At 45.0% G+C, this 16,756-nt stretch overlaps 2 protein-coding genes across 3 annotated transcripts; one reads left to right on the top strand and one right to left on the bottom strand.

The window, feature by feature from the left end:
- Positions 1 to 19: 19 nt before the first annotated feature.
- Positions 20 to 1,103, top strand: UQCC6 (ubiquinol-cytochrome c reductase complex assembly factor 6). 2 transcript variants are annotated; one of them, XM_082770071.1, is made up of 2 exons: positions 20 to 192; positions 755 to 1,103. In XM_082770071.1, exons 1-2 carry the CDS (start codon positions 85 to 87, stop codon positions 848 to 850), a joined length of 204 nt encoding a protein of 67 aa, XP_082626197.1. In that variant the 5' UTR covers positions 20 to 84; the 3' UTR covers positions 851 to 1,103. The 2 variants fall into 2 exon arrangements, 1 of the variants encoding a protein (XP_082626197.1); XR_014318344.1 differs by having other exon boundaries at positions 41 to 173.
- Positions 1,104 to 5,111: 4,008 nt separating this feature from the next.
- Positions 5,112 to 15,626, bottom strand: HSP90B1 (heat shock protein 90 beta family member 1). The gene is made up of 18 exons (XM_082770011.1): positions 15,472 to 15,626; positions 15,106 to 15,205; positions 14,297 to 14,438; positions 14,101 to 14,217; positions 13,542 to 13,873; positions 12,561 to 12,672; positions 11,720 to 11,836; positions 10,047 to 10,163; positions 9,360 to 9,497; positions 9,191 to 9,268; positions 9,038 to 9,103; positions 8,507 to 8,776; positions 8,045 to 8,290; positions 7,636 to 7,772; positions 7,159 to 7,237; positions 6,907 to 7,062; positions 6,245 to 6,343; positions 5,112 to 5,365 (listed from the first exon to the last, which is right to left on the bottom strand). The coding sequence occupies exons 1-18, from the start codon at positions 15,521 to 15,523 to the stop codon at positions 5,336 to 5,338; spliced, it is 2,388 nt and encodes a 795-aa protein (XP_082626137.1). The 5' UTR covers positions 15,524 to 15,626; the 3' UTR covers positions 5,112 to 5,335.
- Between the last annotated feature and the right edge of the window lie 1,130 nt (positions 15,627 to 16,756).

The raw sequence follows: 16,756 nt of genomic DNA, 5'->3' as shown, positions 1-16,756 counted from the left end.
CCGCGGCGGCCCCGTCCCCCTGACGCGCATCCTGCTCCTCCCCTGCTCTCCTCTCCTCGCCTTTCGTCTCCCCGCCCCGCCGCCATGCCCGCCGGCGTGCCCTGGCCCACCTACCTGAAGACGCTGGCGGCCAGCCTGCTGGCCATGCTGGCGGGGGCCGAGGTGGTGCACAGGTACTACGGGCCCGACCTCGTGAGTGCTGCGGGGGGTATAGGGGCAGGGGGCGGCCGGGCTTTGGGGTGGGTCAGTTCGGGCTCCTCGAGGCCTGAGAACTCGCAGCCGTGTCAAAATAGAAGCGGCAACAAAATACAAGCCCCGCTGCTCAGGGAGAAGTGGAAGGACACACGGGGTTTCAGTATCTGAACTTTATTAGAGTTAAATATTCAGAGTGATCTGTATCCCTCTAGACTAGCAAGATTTTTTAAGGAGGAAAGCTCCTTACCAAGCTCCTTACACCAAGCTCTCTGCCCCAAACGGCAAAGGGCAGCTCGGTGCCTTTCACCGGCCTGCGCTGCCTTCCTCCTCCTTTCACTCCGTGCGTTTTGCTACTTTGAAATAGAAGTCAAAATACAAAAAGGCAGTAGGTTAATTTTCAATATGTTTTGCTTGTAAAAATTATACTCTGCTCAAAAATGAGGGAGACGTAATGACAATTTGGATATAATGCCACCTCTTACAGGTATGTTAATGTGCTGTTTCTGTTATTTATTTTTTTTTTTCTGGTACAGCACTGATGTCTTTCTGTTTTTAACAGAGTATACCTGAAATACCTCCTAAGCCTGGAGAGCTGAGAACAGAACTGTTGGGTGTGAAAGCAAGATCGAACAAAGCTGAAACATCTCAGCACTGACCACATTTACTTCCGAGAACTGGGACTGATAAAAGCGTTTGTTCAACTATCTCAACTACAGAAATCCACATGGGATGTTCTTTATGCTTTTTAGTTTCACCAAAGTAGAATTTACAGGTGGCATATCTTGTAAATAAATGCGTGATGAATACTGTCAAAAATCCAATCAGTTGTTTACCAAAGAGTGTATGATTTTATTTTAGTCTTGATTTGCAGTGTAAATATCCTCCAAAATAAAAGGTGTGAACTCACATTGACCACGTCTGTTGGAGTTTGAAGCTTTTCAGATGATGCCCTCGTTTTGGTACAGGAAGTTTTCTTCATAGATGTTTACATAATGTTACATTCTGGATTTTTGATTAAAATAGCAGCAATAACATGGATGTTTAAGTTGCTGCAGCAGTGCCTGCCCAGAGGCAAGGTCTTTTCAGTTTCTCATGCTGCCCTGCCAGTGAGGAGGCTGGGGATGCACCCAGAGCTGGGAGGAGACCCAAGGGACAGCCTGTGCCCTGGGATGTGCTCAAATTTAAAACTGGACGGTGAAGAAATGTGTGAACAGAGCGATGGCCTTTGTCTTCCCAGGAAGCTGTTGTGCCAGAGCTCTGCTTTCCTGTGAATGGCTGACATCCGCCTGCTGAGGGGAAGCAGCAACTGAATGCCTTGCTTGGGGGCATAGCTTTTACTTGACCTACCCACCTATCTTTGTCTCAACCTCTGAGTTTCCTAACCTTTACCTCTCCCATTCTCATCCCCCTCCAGTGGGGCCAATGAGGTAACTGCTGTCTGGTGCCTAGCTGCCTGCCAGGGTTAAACCACAACAGCTGATGAACAAGCATAGGAAGCTAGAGAAGCATGTAAAAACATTAAAAAAAAATCAAACTTTTATTGACACTCATTAGCTTTATGAGTGTCTGTTCTTCTGGGGGTTCTAGTACATTGACTGTTGGCACTTACCCTCTTCTTATACTACAAGATGTTTTGTTTTATATAATACAGAACCTAGTGCAGTAAATTATGGCATGAACAAATAAAGACTCCTTACTGCAGCTCTTCTTGTACAGGACTAATGCTGGTTAACTGCTGTTACAGCAGTTACATTGGGTTCATCTGTATTACTGATGGGAAATCTATTTGATTGTATTAGTTAAAATGGAGCAAATATGTGCAGATAACAGCAAAATCGTTTGTCCTCCAACTCTGTGCAGGTACTGTAAGTGCAGGTTTACCTTTCAGGGCTCAGGCTCCCCACGACATTCTTGCACAAGGAACTCAAGAAGATACACACTGACCTGGCATGACAAGGATGGCATGCCAACCACTTTTTGCACAGTCTGCAGCAGAGCATGTGAAGGCTAGGAATTGCTTTCCCTTGACAAAGGCACCCAGATTAGGCACAGGCTTCAACCTCAAATCTCACTCCCATTGGGCTTGGGAAGAGAAAACATGGGGTGGCAGATGATTCATATTAGGAAACAAAAAGCTCACTAATTGCTACTGGCAGCATACGTGGAGTTCCTGTAGTAACACAGGTGTCTAGAAATGATTGCACAATACTTTTACATCTACTTCAGCTGTGAAGTTGGTATTTTATACCTGCTTAAGCTGGAACTGGTTTTCCTAGGGAAAAGGTTGTAGCCCCTTTGCATGTCTACAGGCCTCCCCTTTCACACAGCTCTTGCAATTATTTGCTGATTGAGAAAGGCAGCTGAGGTGGGATGAGATCATTCCCTGCTCTCACCTGCCCCCACGGATGTTTAGGCTGCAGCCTGGGGTTAGCATTGCTAGATCAGAGACCACCTCAATGACCCCTCCACCAGCACCAACAGTAAAAGACTTCATTTGGGCACAAAATGTGAAATTTAAACAATCTAGCAGAAGACATCTAACTAGGCTCAGTGCTGGTGGCAATTTGTGCTTTGCTGCACCTATCAGTGGTTAGATTGATAACTGTACACCTCAATAGCTTTGAGAGCCAGGTAACAGCTTATTGAAGGTAGGTGAGACACTTCGGCAGTATTTTGTTCTTATTCTAAATAGGGATAACTGAAACCCACTGTGGTTTCTCTTTAAAGGGACAGGTACCTTACCTGATTCACTTACAGTTTATCAGACTCTGTCATTTTGCTGCTGACTGACTTCAGATCTAAAGGCTGCAGCAAATTTAATCACAAATTCAGCTTCGTTTTTCCAAATGCATCCTGCTTGTAGTGGAAACTGAGCAACAAGGAGCATGGTTTAGCACAGGGGGAACCTCTCATGAGTGCCCACCTAGTGGCAGCAAAGCCACCACTGTGCCTGGTTTGAATAGCAATTACTGCCCTGAATCAGAATACCTACAGGAGTGAAAAAAACAACTCAGTATGACTGCAAGACCCTTCTTCCAGCAGTGACACTGTTTCAGAGTTGATAAAAAGTTACAGCTGCATGTTTGTGCCTATTAATAGCAAACACTTGTCACTCCAGGGTAAATAAAGCAGCTGGACCACAACCGTGCTGCACATGATAGCCTCAGCTGAGGAAGATGAAGAAGCACAAAGCATGACTCCAAAGTGTGCTCTTTATTTTTGACACTGAAGCAGACAGGGCATCCTGTAACCCATCAATGCCTTCAGAACTCCAGCCATGGGACAGAGCAAAAGGTGGTTTAAAGTTTGTAAGGAATAAACAGAAAAGGATTCCACAGCAAACAAGCCTACACCTCCAGTAACATTCCTACCAGGTTTCTGAGCTGCAAAACCAGACAGCAGGCCTAAGCCACGCCTGCTGGTCAAGCATAGGTAAGATGGGCATGCGTACTTTTAATGCATTAAAGGATTTACTTCATATTTCAAGCTTTATATAGTGAACCTGGAACACTGCAAGTTATTTTTAGGAAATATTAAATGAAAACCTTAGAAGTAGTTAATTGCTACAAAATACATGCCTTAAAAATGGTGCTTTTGCCCTATTTAAGAACTTACTAACAAAGGACTGCTGCTATTACAGCTGATACTGCTACCTGCTAAACAACTCAAGAGTTGGACCACTCCTAACTCAACTTTGTGTATTAAAGATGCTTCAGCAGTGAACCCCCACCCCAATTAAGCTCATTTTCCAGGCAGTCTTAAACAGCATACTTTAATAAACTCTACGCCCACAAATAAACCCTAATTAAGTATTTGGGCAACACAGGCTAGTAAAAGTAAATGGGAACACAAGCTTTTTCACCTCAGTGTTTAGGTGTCTTCACCCAATTATAGGTGATTTCACCTAAGATAATAAGATTTGAAGTCCACTCTTTTGCCTGCCTAGTTAACAAGAGTGGTTCTCAAGTAGGAACAGTACTTAGACAACAACTCTGTACTTTCACAGAAGGCAAATGAAGAATCAATGTAAACCTTTCCTGCCAACTCTGTGAAAATTTGTTTCAGAAGTAGAGGCACTAGTGAGAAAACAGTGCTTCATGCAACCACAAAACTAATGCAGGAAGTAGAAGAGACAGTGGCGTGTCCAACTTGTCTACATTACACAGTATTCCATTTGGTGTCAACAGATGTGGCTTGAATTAGCTTAAGTAGGTACAGTGATTTGTCACAGTAGGGACACAGAACAAGAGCTAAAAAGTTCAGAAATAATAGCATTAAAGAGGAACTGTAACAGCAAAGAACTTCCACATGAAAAAATGGAGAAAGGACTACTGCAGCTGTTGGGAAAGCTACCTGAGTTAAAGGCAGGGTTACTACAGTGGAGGATAAGGATAGGCTCCCAGAGAGTAAATCACTTCCAGCTATTCTTCAACCTTTTAATGAAAGGACAAGCTTTTGCTCATCTCAGCTGCAATAGCTACCACTGCCTGTTCTGTAAAGTGCAGTAAAGTCACATCCAGTGCCCCTGTATTTTAAGCATATTTCAGAAAGCCTGCTACAAACCCACTTTTTTTTTTTTATAAACATTGCCAGCAGGACTTTCAATTCCAACACTTATTTTTAAATGCCCTCTCATCTTTAAGATGTCAGTACTATAAAATTTCCTGAATACTTATTCCACACAAACAAGTTTCAGTAGAACTCTTAAATGCCAGGTATACTTGGGACTGAACAGCACAGCACATCTGTTAACACAAAACCCAGCCTTAAGCATGTTTTTGACTGTGCGGCTGTACCAGTGTGGAACAACCTCAGGACAGCAAACTCCCTGTTGGACAAAGGACCTGAACACTCAAGACAACCCCTTTAATTCTTTAAGATGAGGGGAGCTTACTATGTAAAATTTAGAGTTAATGGTGTTTGGGAACATTTTATTTTGTACATGACAAGATTTTACACCAAGTCAGTTAAATAATACAAATTTACATTCATGAGGAATGTTTTAGAAAAGTCAACTTAAAAAAAATCTCCTCTGCCCTTAACCCCCACACCATCCCTCAACCTCTTACAGTGGAAAAAAACAAAACCTAATTCACATCCCTTCCTAGCCCTCCAATGCAGGATGGTAGGCAAGTGCAGTTTACAGTTCATCTTTCACATCTGTGGATTCCTGTGGAGACAAACAAGAGAATCAGAACATTGCTTTTTCAAAGTGCAAAAGGTTACAAAAGCTGTTTCAGATGAACTGAAAGACTGCTGATACTTCCCAAAGCACTAACAGAAGTGATATAACTTTTGAAGAGACATTGAAAAAACAAAACTTCAGTCCACTCAAATTTAGTTTACTATCTTTAATACTTTAAGTTACCTTTCAGGGATAGTATTAGTAAACATCCCATAACTTTGCTCCCTTATTTATTGCTATCACACAGGTTATACTACTCTGTAAATGCAGTAGTGATAGCATCAAAACTAATATAATTATTTACAATACAGTAAGTATTGTTCTTCAATGTATTCTTCCGTGATCTGACAGATAGTAGTAGGCAAATACATCTCTAAAAGCTTTGTATTTTTATTAGTCTCAAGATGTACTGCTACAGGACTCTTCCAAAAGCAGCCTAAGCAAGCAGGTCCAGTCAGGACTTCACAGTAACTTACAAGTTAACATCACTGAGAAACCACAGTACTTGATAGCCAATTTGTTGAGACTACTGCCCACAAGCTGTGGAAAGTGAAAAGGTAATAGGAAGCTCATGGTAGGCGATTTACTACTACTTTTTGCCACAGGGCACTCATTACAATATCTTTAGCTTAATTTAGCTCCAAACCCTGAATACACCTGTTTTTTTCTTCTTATAAAGAAACTTGATACGGAATAAAGATTTGTGCAGTAGGTGTTTTTCCAAGCTTTTCTTGGAGGGAAAACCCTTTACACTGACAGCTATGGTCACAGAATGCTAGGTGAAGAAATCTGTTGTCAGGAAGCACCAGGTAAAGCTGCACATAGATATAAAAGAATGAAGAATAATCAAACTTGAGATCTTACCTTCTGTGTTTCACTGTCTTCAGCATCAGCATCCACCTCTTCTTCTTCTTGCTCTGCCTCCTCAGCTGCATCTTCAGGCTCTTCAGGTTCTTCTTCCACCTGTGGGAAGGTCATAAACACCTCACTATGCATTCAAAGTTTTGCTTACAATGTTTGCTAGTTACAGACTAGCTAAATACAGGCTATGGTACTATCAGTTCATAACGTGCGCCAGGATAACTGAAGGAGAAACTGGATTCTCTTTTTGCACTAATACATTATTGTATTTCCCCTGGCAGAATACCAGCCTAAGTTCTTGCACAGCATTGAGGGAAGACCTATACTCAACTTATGAATTTCTCCATTTGTGAAGTGGGCACATGCCTCTATCTTGCCCCTAATTTATTCCCATAGAACCACCACTTAAAGACAGCAATACTTGAAAAGAGCATAATGGAAGAGTAGAATCCCATTCAACTGCAAAGAGCAGTGGCAGTGGAAGAGGATACAAGCACAAAAGGCTCATTAGCTCATCACTTTCCCAGACAGAAACTTGGATCAGACTCCTGACACCACTTCAGTATAGGATACTAGGTACATATGCAAATCTACACCACTGCAGTTACATCTTAATAGATTTAAATATCTGCTTCTTCATCAGTTATAAGTTGTTGGCAACTAACCTTTGCATCCAGGTCAATGTTTAAACTCAGACGAAGCATCCTTTCTATTCTGTCTCCATATTCTTTGGTGTCTGGTAACATATATCCTGATCTCAAAGTTGCAGTTTCGAACAGTACCACTGCAAGATCTGAAACTGTTTTGTCATCTTCATTTTCCTAATATGGAAGCACAAAAAACCCCACAAACACAGCTGTTAATTAGGCTGCACTGACAGCTTTGCAGTCAGCATTTCACTACTGTTACTTATTTACCTTGACTCGCCTCAGCATGTCTTTGATCAGTGGATGCCTGGGGTTTATTTCAAATGTCTTCTTTTGGCTAGCATAGTAACTGGAAAGAATAGAAGAAACAGGAATAATCACATCATTAAGTTTTGAAGAATGGGACCCAGGTACCCCTTTAAACTCAAGAACGCTTACTAACCTTGTTACCCCCCCCTCCCTGCTTCAGTATTAGTGATCCTCTAAAAATACAAGTTATTGTGATAGTTCATCTTTTGTCACCAAATGACAGATGCAAATACTACTGACAAGTATTGAGAAGTATTGCTCAGTAAGCAGACTTTTACCTAACAGGCTTTGAAACAGTGACTATTATAGAGGTTGCAGCTTATTTAGAAATGACCTTAAATTATGGAGGATCATTTGAACCACATGGAAGCTTCTTGTGCCCACACCAACCAAGGTTTATCAACTGCATTTCACATTTGCTGCTATCTGAAAGCTTACTTTGTAGATATGTCCTTCCCAGTTTGGTAAGCTTGAGCTTTCATGATTCTTTCCATGTTACCAGACCATCCATACTGACTAGCCACAAGTGCACATGGAGACTGGGTTAAACGTTGAGAGAGCACAGCTTTTTCAATCTGCAGAAAAAAGCCTCGATATTAGTTCAAGGAACAACTCTTCAAGGGAATTAAACAGCTCAAATTTGCTACCACATGGCCACTTCAGTATTTTATGAAAGCTCTAAGGTGACATTCTAACTCACTGCCTTCCTGAAGTAAAGGTGTTAAAACACTTCTTTATCCAGAGAAGAACAGACCAAGAAGTTATGGTCAGCTCCACATCCCCAGAATTTGCAAGGCTTTGTATGAACTAGAGCAGCATTTACAAACAGGCATTAAATATTTCTAACCTTGTCCTTCAGAGCTTTGTCTTTCATCCAGTTCAAGAGTGGTTCAAATTCCTTTTCCAAGGCTTCTCGACTCTCCTTAGATTTTTCGCTTTCTTCAAACTTAACGCCTTCTTTTGCTACGTTCTGAAACCTCTTGCCATCAAATTCTGGCAGAGCTTGAATACAGTATTCATCTACAGGTTCAGTCAGGTAGATCACTTCGTAGCCCTTTTTCAGAAGACGTTCAACAAACGGTGAGGACTCAGCCTATAATGAGGACAGACCAAGATACCAGTTTAACACTAATACTAGCAGCTACTGAGAATTGTACTGCTATTTTACAAATATTAACACAAGGAAAACTGAACTGTAGTAACATGACCATGGCTACACCACGCTTTACAGCGAGTACAGGCAGTTCACGATGTTTATTGTACCATAAAACCATAGCAGTAATATTTTTTTCCTTCCCTGCTCACTTACCTCCTTTCTGCTGGCACCTGCCATGAAATATATTTTGTCTTGTTTCTCTTTCATTCTTTCCACATACTGGTCAAGGCTTGTAAGGTTACTTTCATGATGAGAGGACTGGAAGCGAAGAAGTTTAGCCAGTCGTGTACGATTGGAGTGATCCTCAATAACTCCAAGCTTGACATTAGTACCAAACTCTTTCCAGAAGGTGTCATTGTATTTTTCCTCTGCAATTTTCTTGATCATATCAAGAGTTTTACGAACAAGTTTCTTTCTGATCACCTAGAAAAAGCAGTAATACAGAGTTGCAGCAATGTGCAATTGAAAGATCCCTCTATTCAGCCTCACTGCAAAGAACGGGATCAGGACACTCAAGTGTTCTGACTTAAACAAAACTAGTCTGAAAACAGCAATGCTTGGTTACCAATACTTTACTTTCACACTCCTAACAATATTTAAAACAGTTAAGATTTAGATGCTAAGTGTCTTGACTTATCTACTTACTCACTTTGGATGTGCCCCCAATTAAAGACAGGATCTTACCTTTAACAATTTATGCTGCTGAAGTGTTTCACGAGATACATTCAGAGGAAGATCATCAGAATCCACCTAATTGAAGAAGAAATGTTCTAAGTATAGCTAGCAGCATTTGGAAATAAAAATTAAGTCTTACTTACTTTTTTTTTAAATACTTACAACACCTTTAACGAAGTTAAGGTATTTGGGCATCATGTCATGGAAGTCATCAGTGATGAACACTCTTCGAACATACAGCTGAATTACAGAAAGAACAATGATCAGGTCATGGATTATTGTTTTTTTTTTTAAACAGAAAACCATATCAATAATCACTTGCTTGTCTTACCTTAATGAAATCGCTTTTTTTAGATCCATATTCATCAAACAAGCCACGTGGAGCAGAATTAGGAACAAACAAGATTGATTTGAAAGTGACTTCCCCTTCAGCAGTAAAGTGGATGTAAGCCATTGGATCATCATGTTCCTGTGAAGTGAAATTTCATTTAAGTCTATGTTGGCAAAGTATTGGCAAGTCAGTTCTTCTACTTATAAGATGAATTTGCAAGTTATTACATAATTAAGCTACCTAACCATGATTTAAAGAACCAAAATTTCCAGATTTTACTGAGTTACTTGCACAGAAGTTACCTTCTAAGAACTACAAGATGCTTCCCTTTTTTAAAGCCAACCAAGGCGATGCCAAGACCACAGTAAGATATTCTTAAGTCATGTTAAGACTGTCTTTACTTGTAAATAGGGCTTTGTAGAAACACACTGTTTCCTCCTATCATGTACAACACAAACATAGACACTCTTAGACTACATTAAAATTTCCCTGTCAGTTTTTAAAATTTCTCTCTGAAGAAGAGAGCAGCTCCTAGCTGAACGCTACACCTCACAGAAAGCTTTCAGTTCAGTCCTCTTCCTGGCAGCAATTTATTCTTAAGAACAAAGCACTCAGTGTTGTTTACACAACAAAAAAATACTACAGCAAGCCTACTGCTTTGGAAAAGTTTTGAAGCTTACAGCTTACCTTGGAAAAGGTTTTGTAAAAAGCTTTGTATTCATCTTCTTCGACTTCTTTAGATGGTCTCTGCCAGATTGGTTTTATGTCATTCATGAGCTCCCAATCCCAGACAGTCTTTTCAACCTAGGCATGTAAACACAAGAATAAAGATGTGTTCTTTAATTCAGGTTTTGAGTCCATTACAGAATCTCCACTGAGGATAAAGTCCTATAACAGCATTAGAAAAATATGTATTTCTAATCAACAAACTAAATTAGAGAGTGGCCTGGATAATGTCACACAAGTGTATGTATTAGCAATAAGCACATGGCAACAGAACGCAAGTCCACACTTCAGTGTACCCTATGCACATTTCATATTCACTCAAGTGTTGTGATTACTCTTCCTCTACCACACTGAAAAAGACATCCCAGCAAAGACTATGTTCAATTTAAACCACTCAGTTTCTGTTTATTTAATCCAGTACTGCTTTGAGAAGCTCACTGTATAAACCTTAAGAATGTAGTAGGGCCGGCGGGCTCCCTGCCTGTAGTAGGGCCGGCGGGCTCCCTGCCTGTAGTAGGGCCGGCGGGCTCCCTGCCTGTAGTAGGGCCGGCGGGCTCCCTGCCTGTAGTAGGGCCGGCGGGCTCCCTGCCTGTAGTAGGGCCGGCGGGCTCCCTGCCTGTAGTAGGGCCGGCGGGCTCCCTGCCTGTAGTAGGGCCGGCGGGCTCCCTGCCTGTAGTAGGGCCGGCGGGCTCCCTGCCTGTAGTAGGGCCGGCGGGCTCCCTGCCTGTAGTAGGGCCGGCGGGCTCCCTGCCTGTAGTAGGGCCGGCGGGCTCCCTGCCTGTAGTAGGGCCGGCGGGCTCCCTGCCTGTAGTAGGGCCGGCGGGCTCCCTGCCTGTAGTAGGGCCGGCGGGCTCCCTGCCTGTAGTAGGGCCGGCGGGCTCCCTGCCTGTAGTAGGGCCGGCGGGCTCCCTGCCTGTAGTAGGGCCGGCGGGCTCCCTGCCTGTAGTAGGGCCGGCGGGCTCCCTGCCTGTAGTAGGGCCGGCGGGCTCCCTGCCTGTAGTAGGGCCGGCGGGCTCCCTGCCTGTAGTAGGGCCGGCGGGCTCCCTGCCTGTAGTAGGGCCGGCGGGCTCCCTGCCTGTAGTAGGGCCGGCGGGCTCCCTGCCTGTAGTAGGGCCGGCGGGCTCCCTGCCTGTAGTAGGGCCGGCGGGCTCCCTGCCTGTAGTAGGGCCGGCGGGCTCCCTGCCTGTAGTAGGGCCGGCGGGCTCCCTGCCTGTAGTAGGGCCGGCGGGCTCCCTGCCTGTAGTAGGGCCGGCGGGCTCCCTGCCTGTAGTAGGGCCGGCGGGCTCCCTGCCTGTAGTAGGGCCGGCGGGCTCCCTGCCTGTAGTAGGGCCGGCGGGCTCCCTGCCTGTAGTAGGGCCGGCGGGCTCCCTGCCTGTAGTAGGGCCGGCGGGCTCCCTGCCTGTAGTAGGGCCGGCGGGCTCCCTGCCTGTAGTAGGGCCGGCGGGCTCCCTGCCTGTAGTAGGGCCGGCGGGCTCCCTATTCACCTCATTTCTACCACATGTTATTTACCATCTTACAAGGTGTCTTACTACAGCTGAGTGGGACTGTTTGCAAACACTCCTGTAGAAGACTATGAAAGCTGCTGAAGTATCTGACATGACTTAGAAGACCTCATGTAGTCTGAAACAGCTTACCTTCTTCGTTTTTGGCTTCTTCTCCTCCTCTTCTTCTTCCACTGCTGCTTCATCATCTTCTGTTTCTTCTTTCTCTTTTGCTTCCTCTTCTTCTACAGGTTCTTCAACAGTCTCTGTCTAAGTAGACATTTCAAAGTGGTGTTTAGACTATTTACTAGAAGTACCTGCCAGGAAACTATTCTCTCAAGTGTCCTCAATCACCCAAGTTAAAGCAGTGCTGAGAGACTGATTGCCTGTAGCAACCATTTCCCCACAGACGTGTTTTTTCAGTCACGTTTTTCATGACCACATGCTATCCTTTGCTACTCTGGTACACTGTACTTAAAATTTAAGTTCTTCATAGCTTTACAGTTCACCTTTACCAAAACACCAACTTTAATCAGACTGGGTGATGTCAAGTTAGTGCTACACCAAGAAAAACATTGCAAGAACAATCCTTAAAGTTAAAGTGCTGCCCAATATTGAGAAGGACACCTAAGCATGCTTGAGAGCTTTCCAAAGCTTCCAGATACTAATCAAAGCATGTGAAATAAAGATTCCTTCCTAGTATTTTGCAAAGCTTTGCTTCTTTGGGTAATAAAGAAAATGAGTTAATAAAACCAAGTTCCTTCAAAGTCTGTGATCTTAGCACAAGTTCGTGCCTTTAGTAGTAAGTAACTAGCAAAATACTAGCCAGTTCTTCCTTTCCACTAAATCTGAGTAGCCAAAACCAGTAAAAATTTAGAAAGTTAGACTAGTAAAAATTCTATACTATGCCCTCCTTCTTGAAGTATCTGGCCCTTGAAAGACCATGAGTTATGAAATACAGCTCAGCGTACAATGCTCTGTTGAATGCACTTACCTTGCTGCTCCACACATATATGGGGAAGTTGATGAACTGTGAGTATTTCTTGACAAGGTTTTTAACAGTATCCAACTCAAGATAGTCAGATGCTTCTTCCTTCAAGACAAGGCTAGAAGAAAATACACAAGTAAGAGTGTTGGACTAGTAGTTTAAAGCAGTCTTACTGGAGGAGACTCATCTTTCCACTATTGCAGCTCTAGTGACCCAAAATTATTCAACTGCAGCTCAACTAGCAAATATTCAGTTATTCCTTCAAAAACTGAATCTCTTTTAAGACTACTTCAATCAGATAGAATCACTTTTTTTAAAACAATTAGGGGCATAACACCACCTGTAAATCAAAACAAAGGCCTCAAATTAACAGTGATCAGGACCTTGATGCATTCTGACTTCATTTGGACCCAGAGGACCAAGACAAACGTTTTCCTTCCAGTATCATTGGCATGCCAATGCCCTACCTTTCAGTAGAAAGAAGTCCTGAAAATGACTGAAGGGCTCCTCTAAGCCCAGATCAAAGAAACTTATGTGCACATGAAAGTGGAAAAAAAAAAATAGGGCTGTCAAACTACATCTAACTTCAAAGTCGCATCAGACCAGTCTGACTGGTGTATTAACAGTCACTTGTTTCTGAGAGAAGGCTCTACAACCCTGTAGACGTTTTGTTGTACCACAACTGCATCGAGAAACTGAATGAATCTACAGTCTGTTAAAGTCTGAAATTGCTTGCAAACAGTTAGTTGGCAGTAAGCTCATTGATTTTTTTCATTCATCTAACAGAATAAAGAATCATATTGCTACATTACCAGTTCACATTCTGCATGCAATTAATAGTTTGGAGGTTTCTATTGAACTGAAAACATCCATACTCCAAGAATCAAATGCTACATGTAGTCACAATGCTAAAGTCATCCACATATTCCAGTGAGAAAGATTTATCTATAAAACATTTATTTTTTTCCAAGGAAACTTAATACTTACGTTATGGTTGTGCCACGTCCTAAAGTGTTTCCTCTTGGGTCATCAATCACAGAGAATTCATTTGAGTCTGATTCCCAGATGTGCTGGGTATCATTGTTGTGTTTTGATGTGACAATAACTCTGTCTGCTACTAAGAAGGCAGAATAAAAGCCAACACCAAACTGGCCAATTAACTCAGATGTTGACTGGCTATCATCCTGCATTTCAGTCATCTTGTTTAAGAATTCACTTGTACCAGACTTTGCAATAGTACCCAGGTTTTTAATCAACTCCTCTTTTGTCATGCCAATACCCGTATCTGTAACGTGAAGCATGTTCTTCTCTTTGTCACACTAAAAAAAGAAAGAAAAAGATTAAGTTTGACTTTATTTTAAATCTCACTACCTAATACACTTATCACGGAAGAGTATTAAGGAGACTTGATCCTAACACAGTCCTAATTTGTATTTGCATCAGTATTAGGCAATAAATTGAATACCCTAATGATACAGTCTTCTTACATTCCTGCCACTGCTCTTCAGTAAGAGACGATGTAGATGATATATCTGACATTTCTTACCTTGATTTTGACAGTGAGCTCCTCATTACCAGCAAGAGCATTTTCATCAGTCAAGGATATTAACCGTATCTTATCTAAAGCATCCGAAGCATTTGAAATAAGCTCCCTCAGGAAAATCTGAAACAGAATCCAGTTGTCAGGAATTCAAGAACACACATGAACAGTTCTAGCATGTTCTACTGATACAGGTACTAACCTCTTTATTTTTATATAAAGAATTGATGATAAGTTTCATCATCCTGTTAACTTCTGCTTGAAACGCAAACTTCTCAGATTTTTCTCTAATTTCTTTAATCTGGGATGCATTTAGGCCATCTAGCTGGATAGCTTCTTCCTCTCTGTAAGAATAATGAAAAACTGTCAAATAACCCTGCCTACGTACAGTTTCCACTAATTGTCTAGCACCCACAACGATGGTCTAGCTAGAGAAACAGTAACTTTAAACCACTGACACTGATAGCCCAAATGTGGTGACCAAATGAGATCTGTGAGACTTGCTATCGTCAACTGCCTAACCACAATCTAAAATGCAAGTGAAAGTCCATGACTGCAAGTAAGACTATTTTATTATGAAGTTGAGGGAAAAACAGAGGCATATTACAACTGCTGCAACGCTCAATGTGAGGTACACATCTGAGGATCTGAAGCAGTTCATTGGTGTAGAGCTATTCAACCAGTGGGCACTAACCTGCCACATACAGTTATGTGCAAGAATAACCCCTATTTATTTATTGGTTCTTGTAGTACTACTGATATTGGACAAAACCAAGTTGAAAACTTCTGAGTCCGAGTCTTCAGGCTCACCTCTTTATAGAAGGCAACAATCTCTTCATATATTTTATTTTTAACATCTGACTGGGTTTCTTTTTGCGTGTTACACCCCCACACCCCACGCTCTGCCAGTTTAAGCATGCCTGATACCAAAACCGATTTTTTTTTTTTTGAACGCGAGAAAACCTCCTGATGCTTTAAAAGCCGCTTACCCAGCACCCCACGCCTACTAACCTCTGAACAACTTCATCGTCGGTCCGGGACCCTTCCCTGCTTTTCCCCAAGTCATCCTCCACCGTTGCATCCACATCCACCTCCTCGGCGCTAACGGACGCTGGACAGGACGAGACAGGCAGCGAGCTGAGCCCCCGGGGGTGCCCCTACAGAAATTACCAGCCCCCCACCCCCAACCCCTGCACCCCCACCACCTCCTGGGGTGGGAATAACGCCCAGACCCGCACGCAGGCGCCCCCCCACCCGCCATGAGCAGGCCCGGCGCCCCCCCCACACACCCCACACCCCCTCCCCTCAGCCTCCGCCGCCAGAAGGTTCCAGAAGGCGGCCGCCCTGAGGGGCTGTGCGTGTGTGGGGGGCACTCACCGGCCAGCAGCAGCAGCGCGCAGCCCAGAGCGAGCGCCCAGGCCGACCTCATGGCGGAGACGAGCACGGCCCAGCCCTGCCCAGCCGGCCCCGCCGCCGCCGATGCCGCTGGCGCAGCCGCGTCCCTCCCCCTCCGCCTTATCAACGGCGCCCCCGCCGCAGCGCGAGGGGGGCAGCCGGCGGCCGGCCAATGGCGGCGCCCCACGCCAAACACGCGGCCAATGGCGAGCCGGCGGGGGCGGGGCGCGCGGCGGCGGCCGCCAATCGCGGCTTTCCATGTGCGGTTTCCTGCGGACGGAGCGTGGCCGGCGCCGGTTGGCCGGGCGGCGTTGCGGACGGCCAATCGTTTGCGCGGAGGGGCTCAAGGGGCGGGGCCGGCGGCGGGTTTTCGACCAATCAGGCGTCGATGCTTGGCGCCCCGGCCGCGTGGGGCGCGGCCGCGGCCGGGCAGCGGTGACAGCGGCCCCGCGTGGGCAGCGCGGCCCCGACGGCTTCCGGGGGCACCCGGGATGTTTACCGGGGACACGGTTGCCACGGCAACGGGAGCTTCCGGTCGTGGCGGCGCCGGCGGGCCTCTCCCGGCAGCCCCGAGGGCCTCCTCTTCCGCCCCTTGCTACTGGCGAGTGCGCGTGCGCGGTGGCGCCGCGCGGCATGCTGGGAGTTGTAGTCCTGAGGGGGGCACAAGGCGCCCCCTGGCGGCGCGGGGTGGGGCGGGGCCGCCATTACGGGGCTGTGAGGGGGGATTGGGCTGGGCGCGGCTGCCCCTCATGCGGCCCTGAGGGGCGGTGTTCGTGGGGGTCACGGAGCCCTAGAGTCACTTAAAAAACAAAAAAAACAAAACAAAAACAACCAAACAAAATAAAAACTTGTAAAAGACCTTCGTAATCCTCACATCCAACCGTCCACCCACCACAAACCCACCGCCGACCCGTGTCCCTAAGCACCGCGTCCACGCATCCCCTGAACATCCCCAGGGCTGCCAACGCCGCCGCCTCCCTGGTGGCCTGTCCTGAACCCTGACCACATCTTTCCGTGAAAAAATTCCTCCCGATACCCAATTCCAACCTCCCTGGTACAAAAAGCAAGCTGGGATAAAACGAGCTGGGCACTTGGCAGGTCCCCGTGCTTTCTAGCTTAGTGGTGCTCATCACAACAGCCACCCTCTTATTCTGACTCCTCAGCCTGCCCTTGGGGCCGTGGTGTTGAGTGTGCTTGGAAGAAGGACATCATTGTCAGCTCGAGGCCGAGAGCCATGGTTCCCTTCATGCCTGGGGGTCCCTGCCCG

Source organism: Aythya marila, assembly GCF_965140915.1.
Source record: "Aythya marila genome assembly, chromosome: 1".
NCBI lineage: Eukaryota > Metazoa > Chordata > Aves > Anseriformes > Anatidae > Aythya > Aythya marila.
The sequence above is the reverse complement of the archived record's forward strand: the minus strand, read 5'-3'. Positions and strand labels throughout refer to the sequence as shown.

Coding starts and splice junctions, on each gene's coding strand:
- UQCC6 (XM_082770071.1), top strand. CDS start 85: ATGCCCGCCGGCGTGCCCTGGCCCACCTACCTGAAGACGCTGGCGGCC. Junction 193..754: donor GGTACTACGGGCCCGACCTC/GTGAGTGCTGCG, acceptor TGTTTTTAACAG/AGTATACCTGAAATACCTCC.
- HSP90B1 (XM_082770011.1), bottom strand. CDS start 15,523: ATGAGGTCGGCCTGGGCGCTCGCTCTGGGCTGCGCGCTGCTGCTGCTG. Junction 7,773..8,044: donor ACAAAGCTCTGAAGGACAAG/GTTAGAAATATT, acceptor TTTTTTCTGCAG/ATTGAAAAAGCTGTGCTCTC. Junction 6,344..6,906: donor ACATTGACCTGGATGCAAAG/GTTAGTTGCCAA, acceptor ACCTTCCCACAG/GTGGAAGAAGAACCTGAAGA.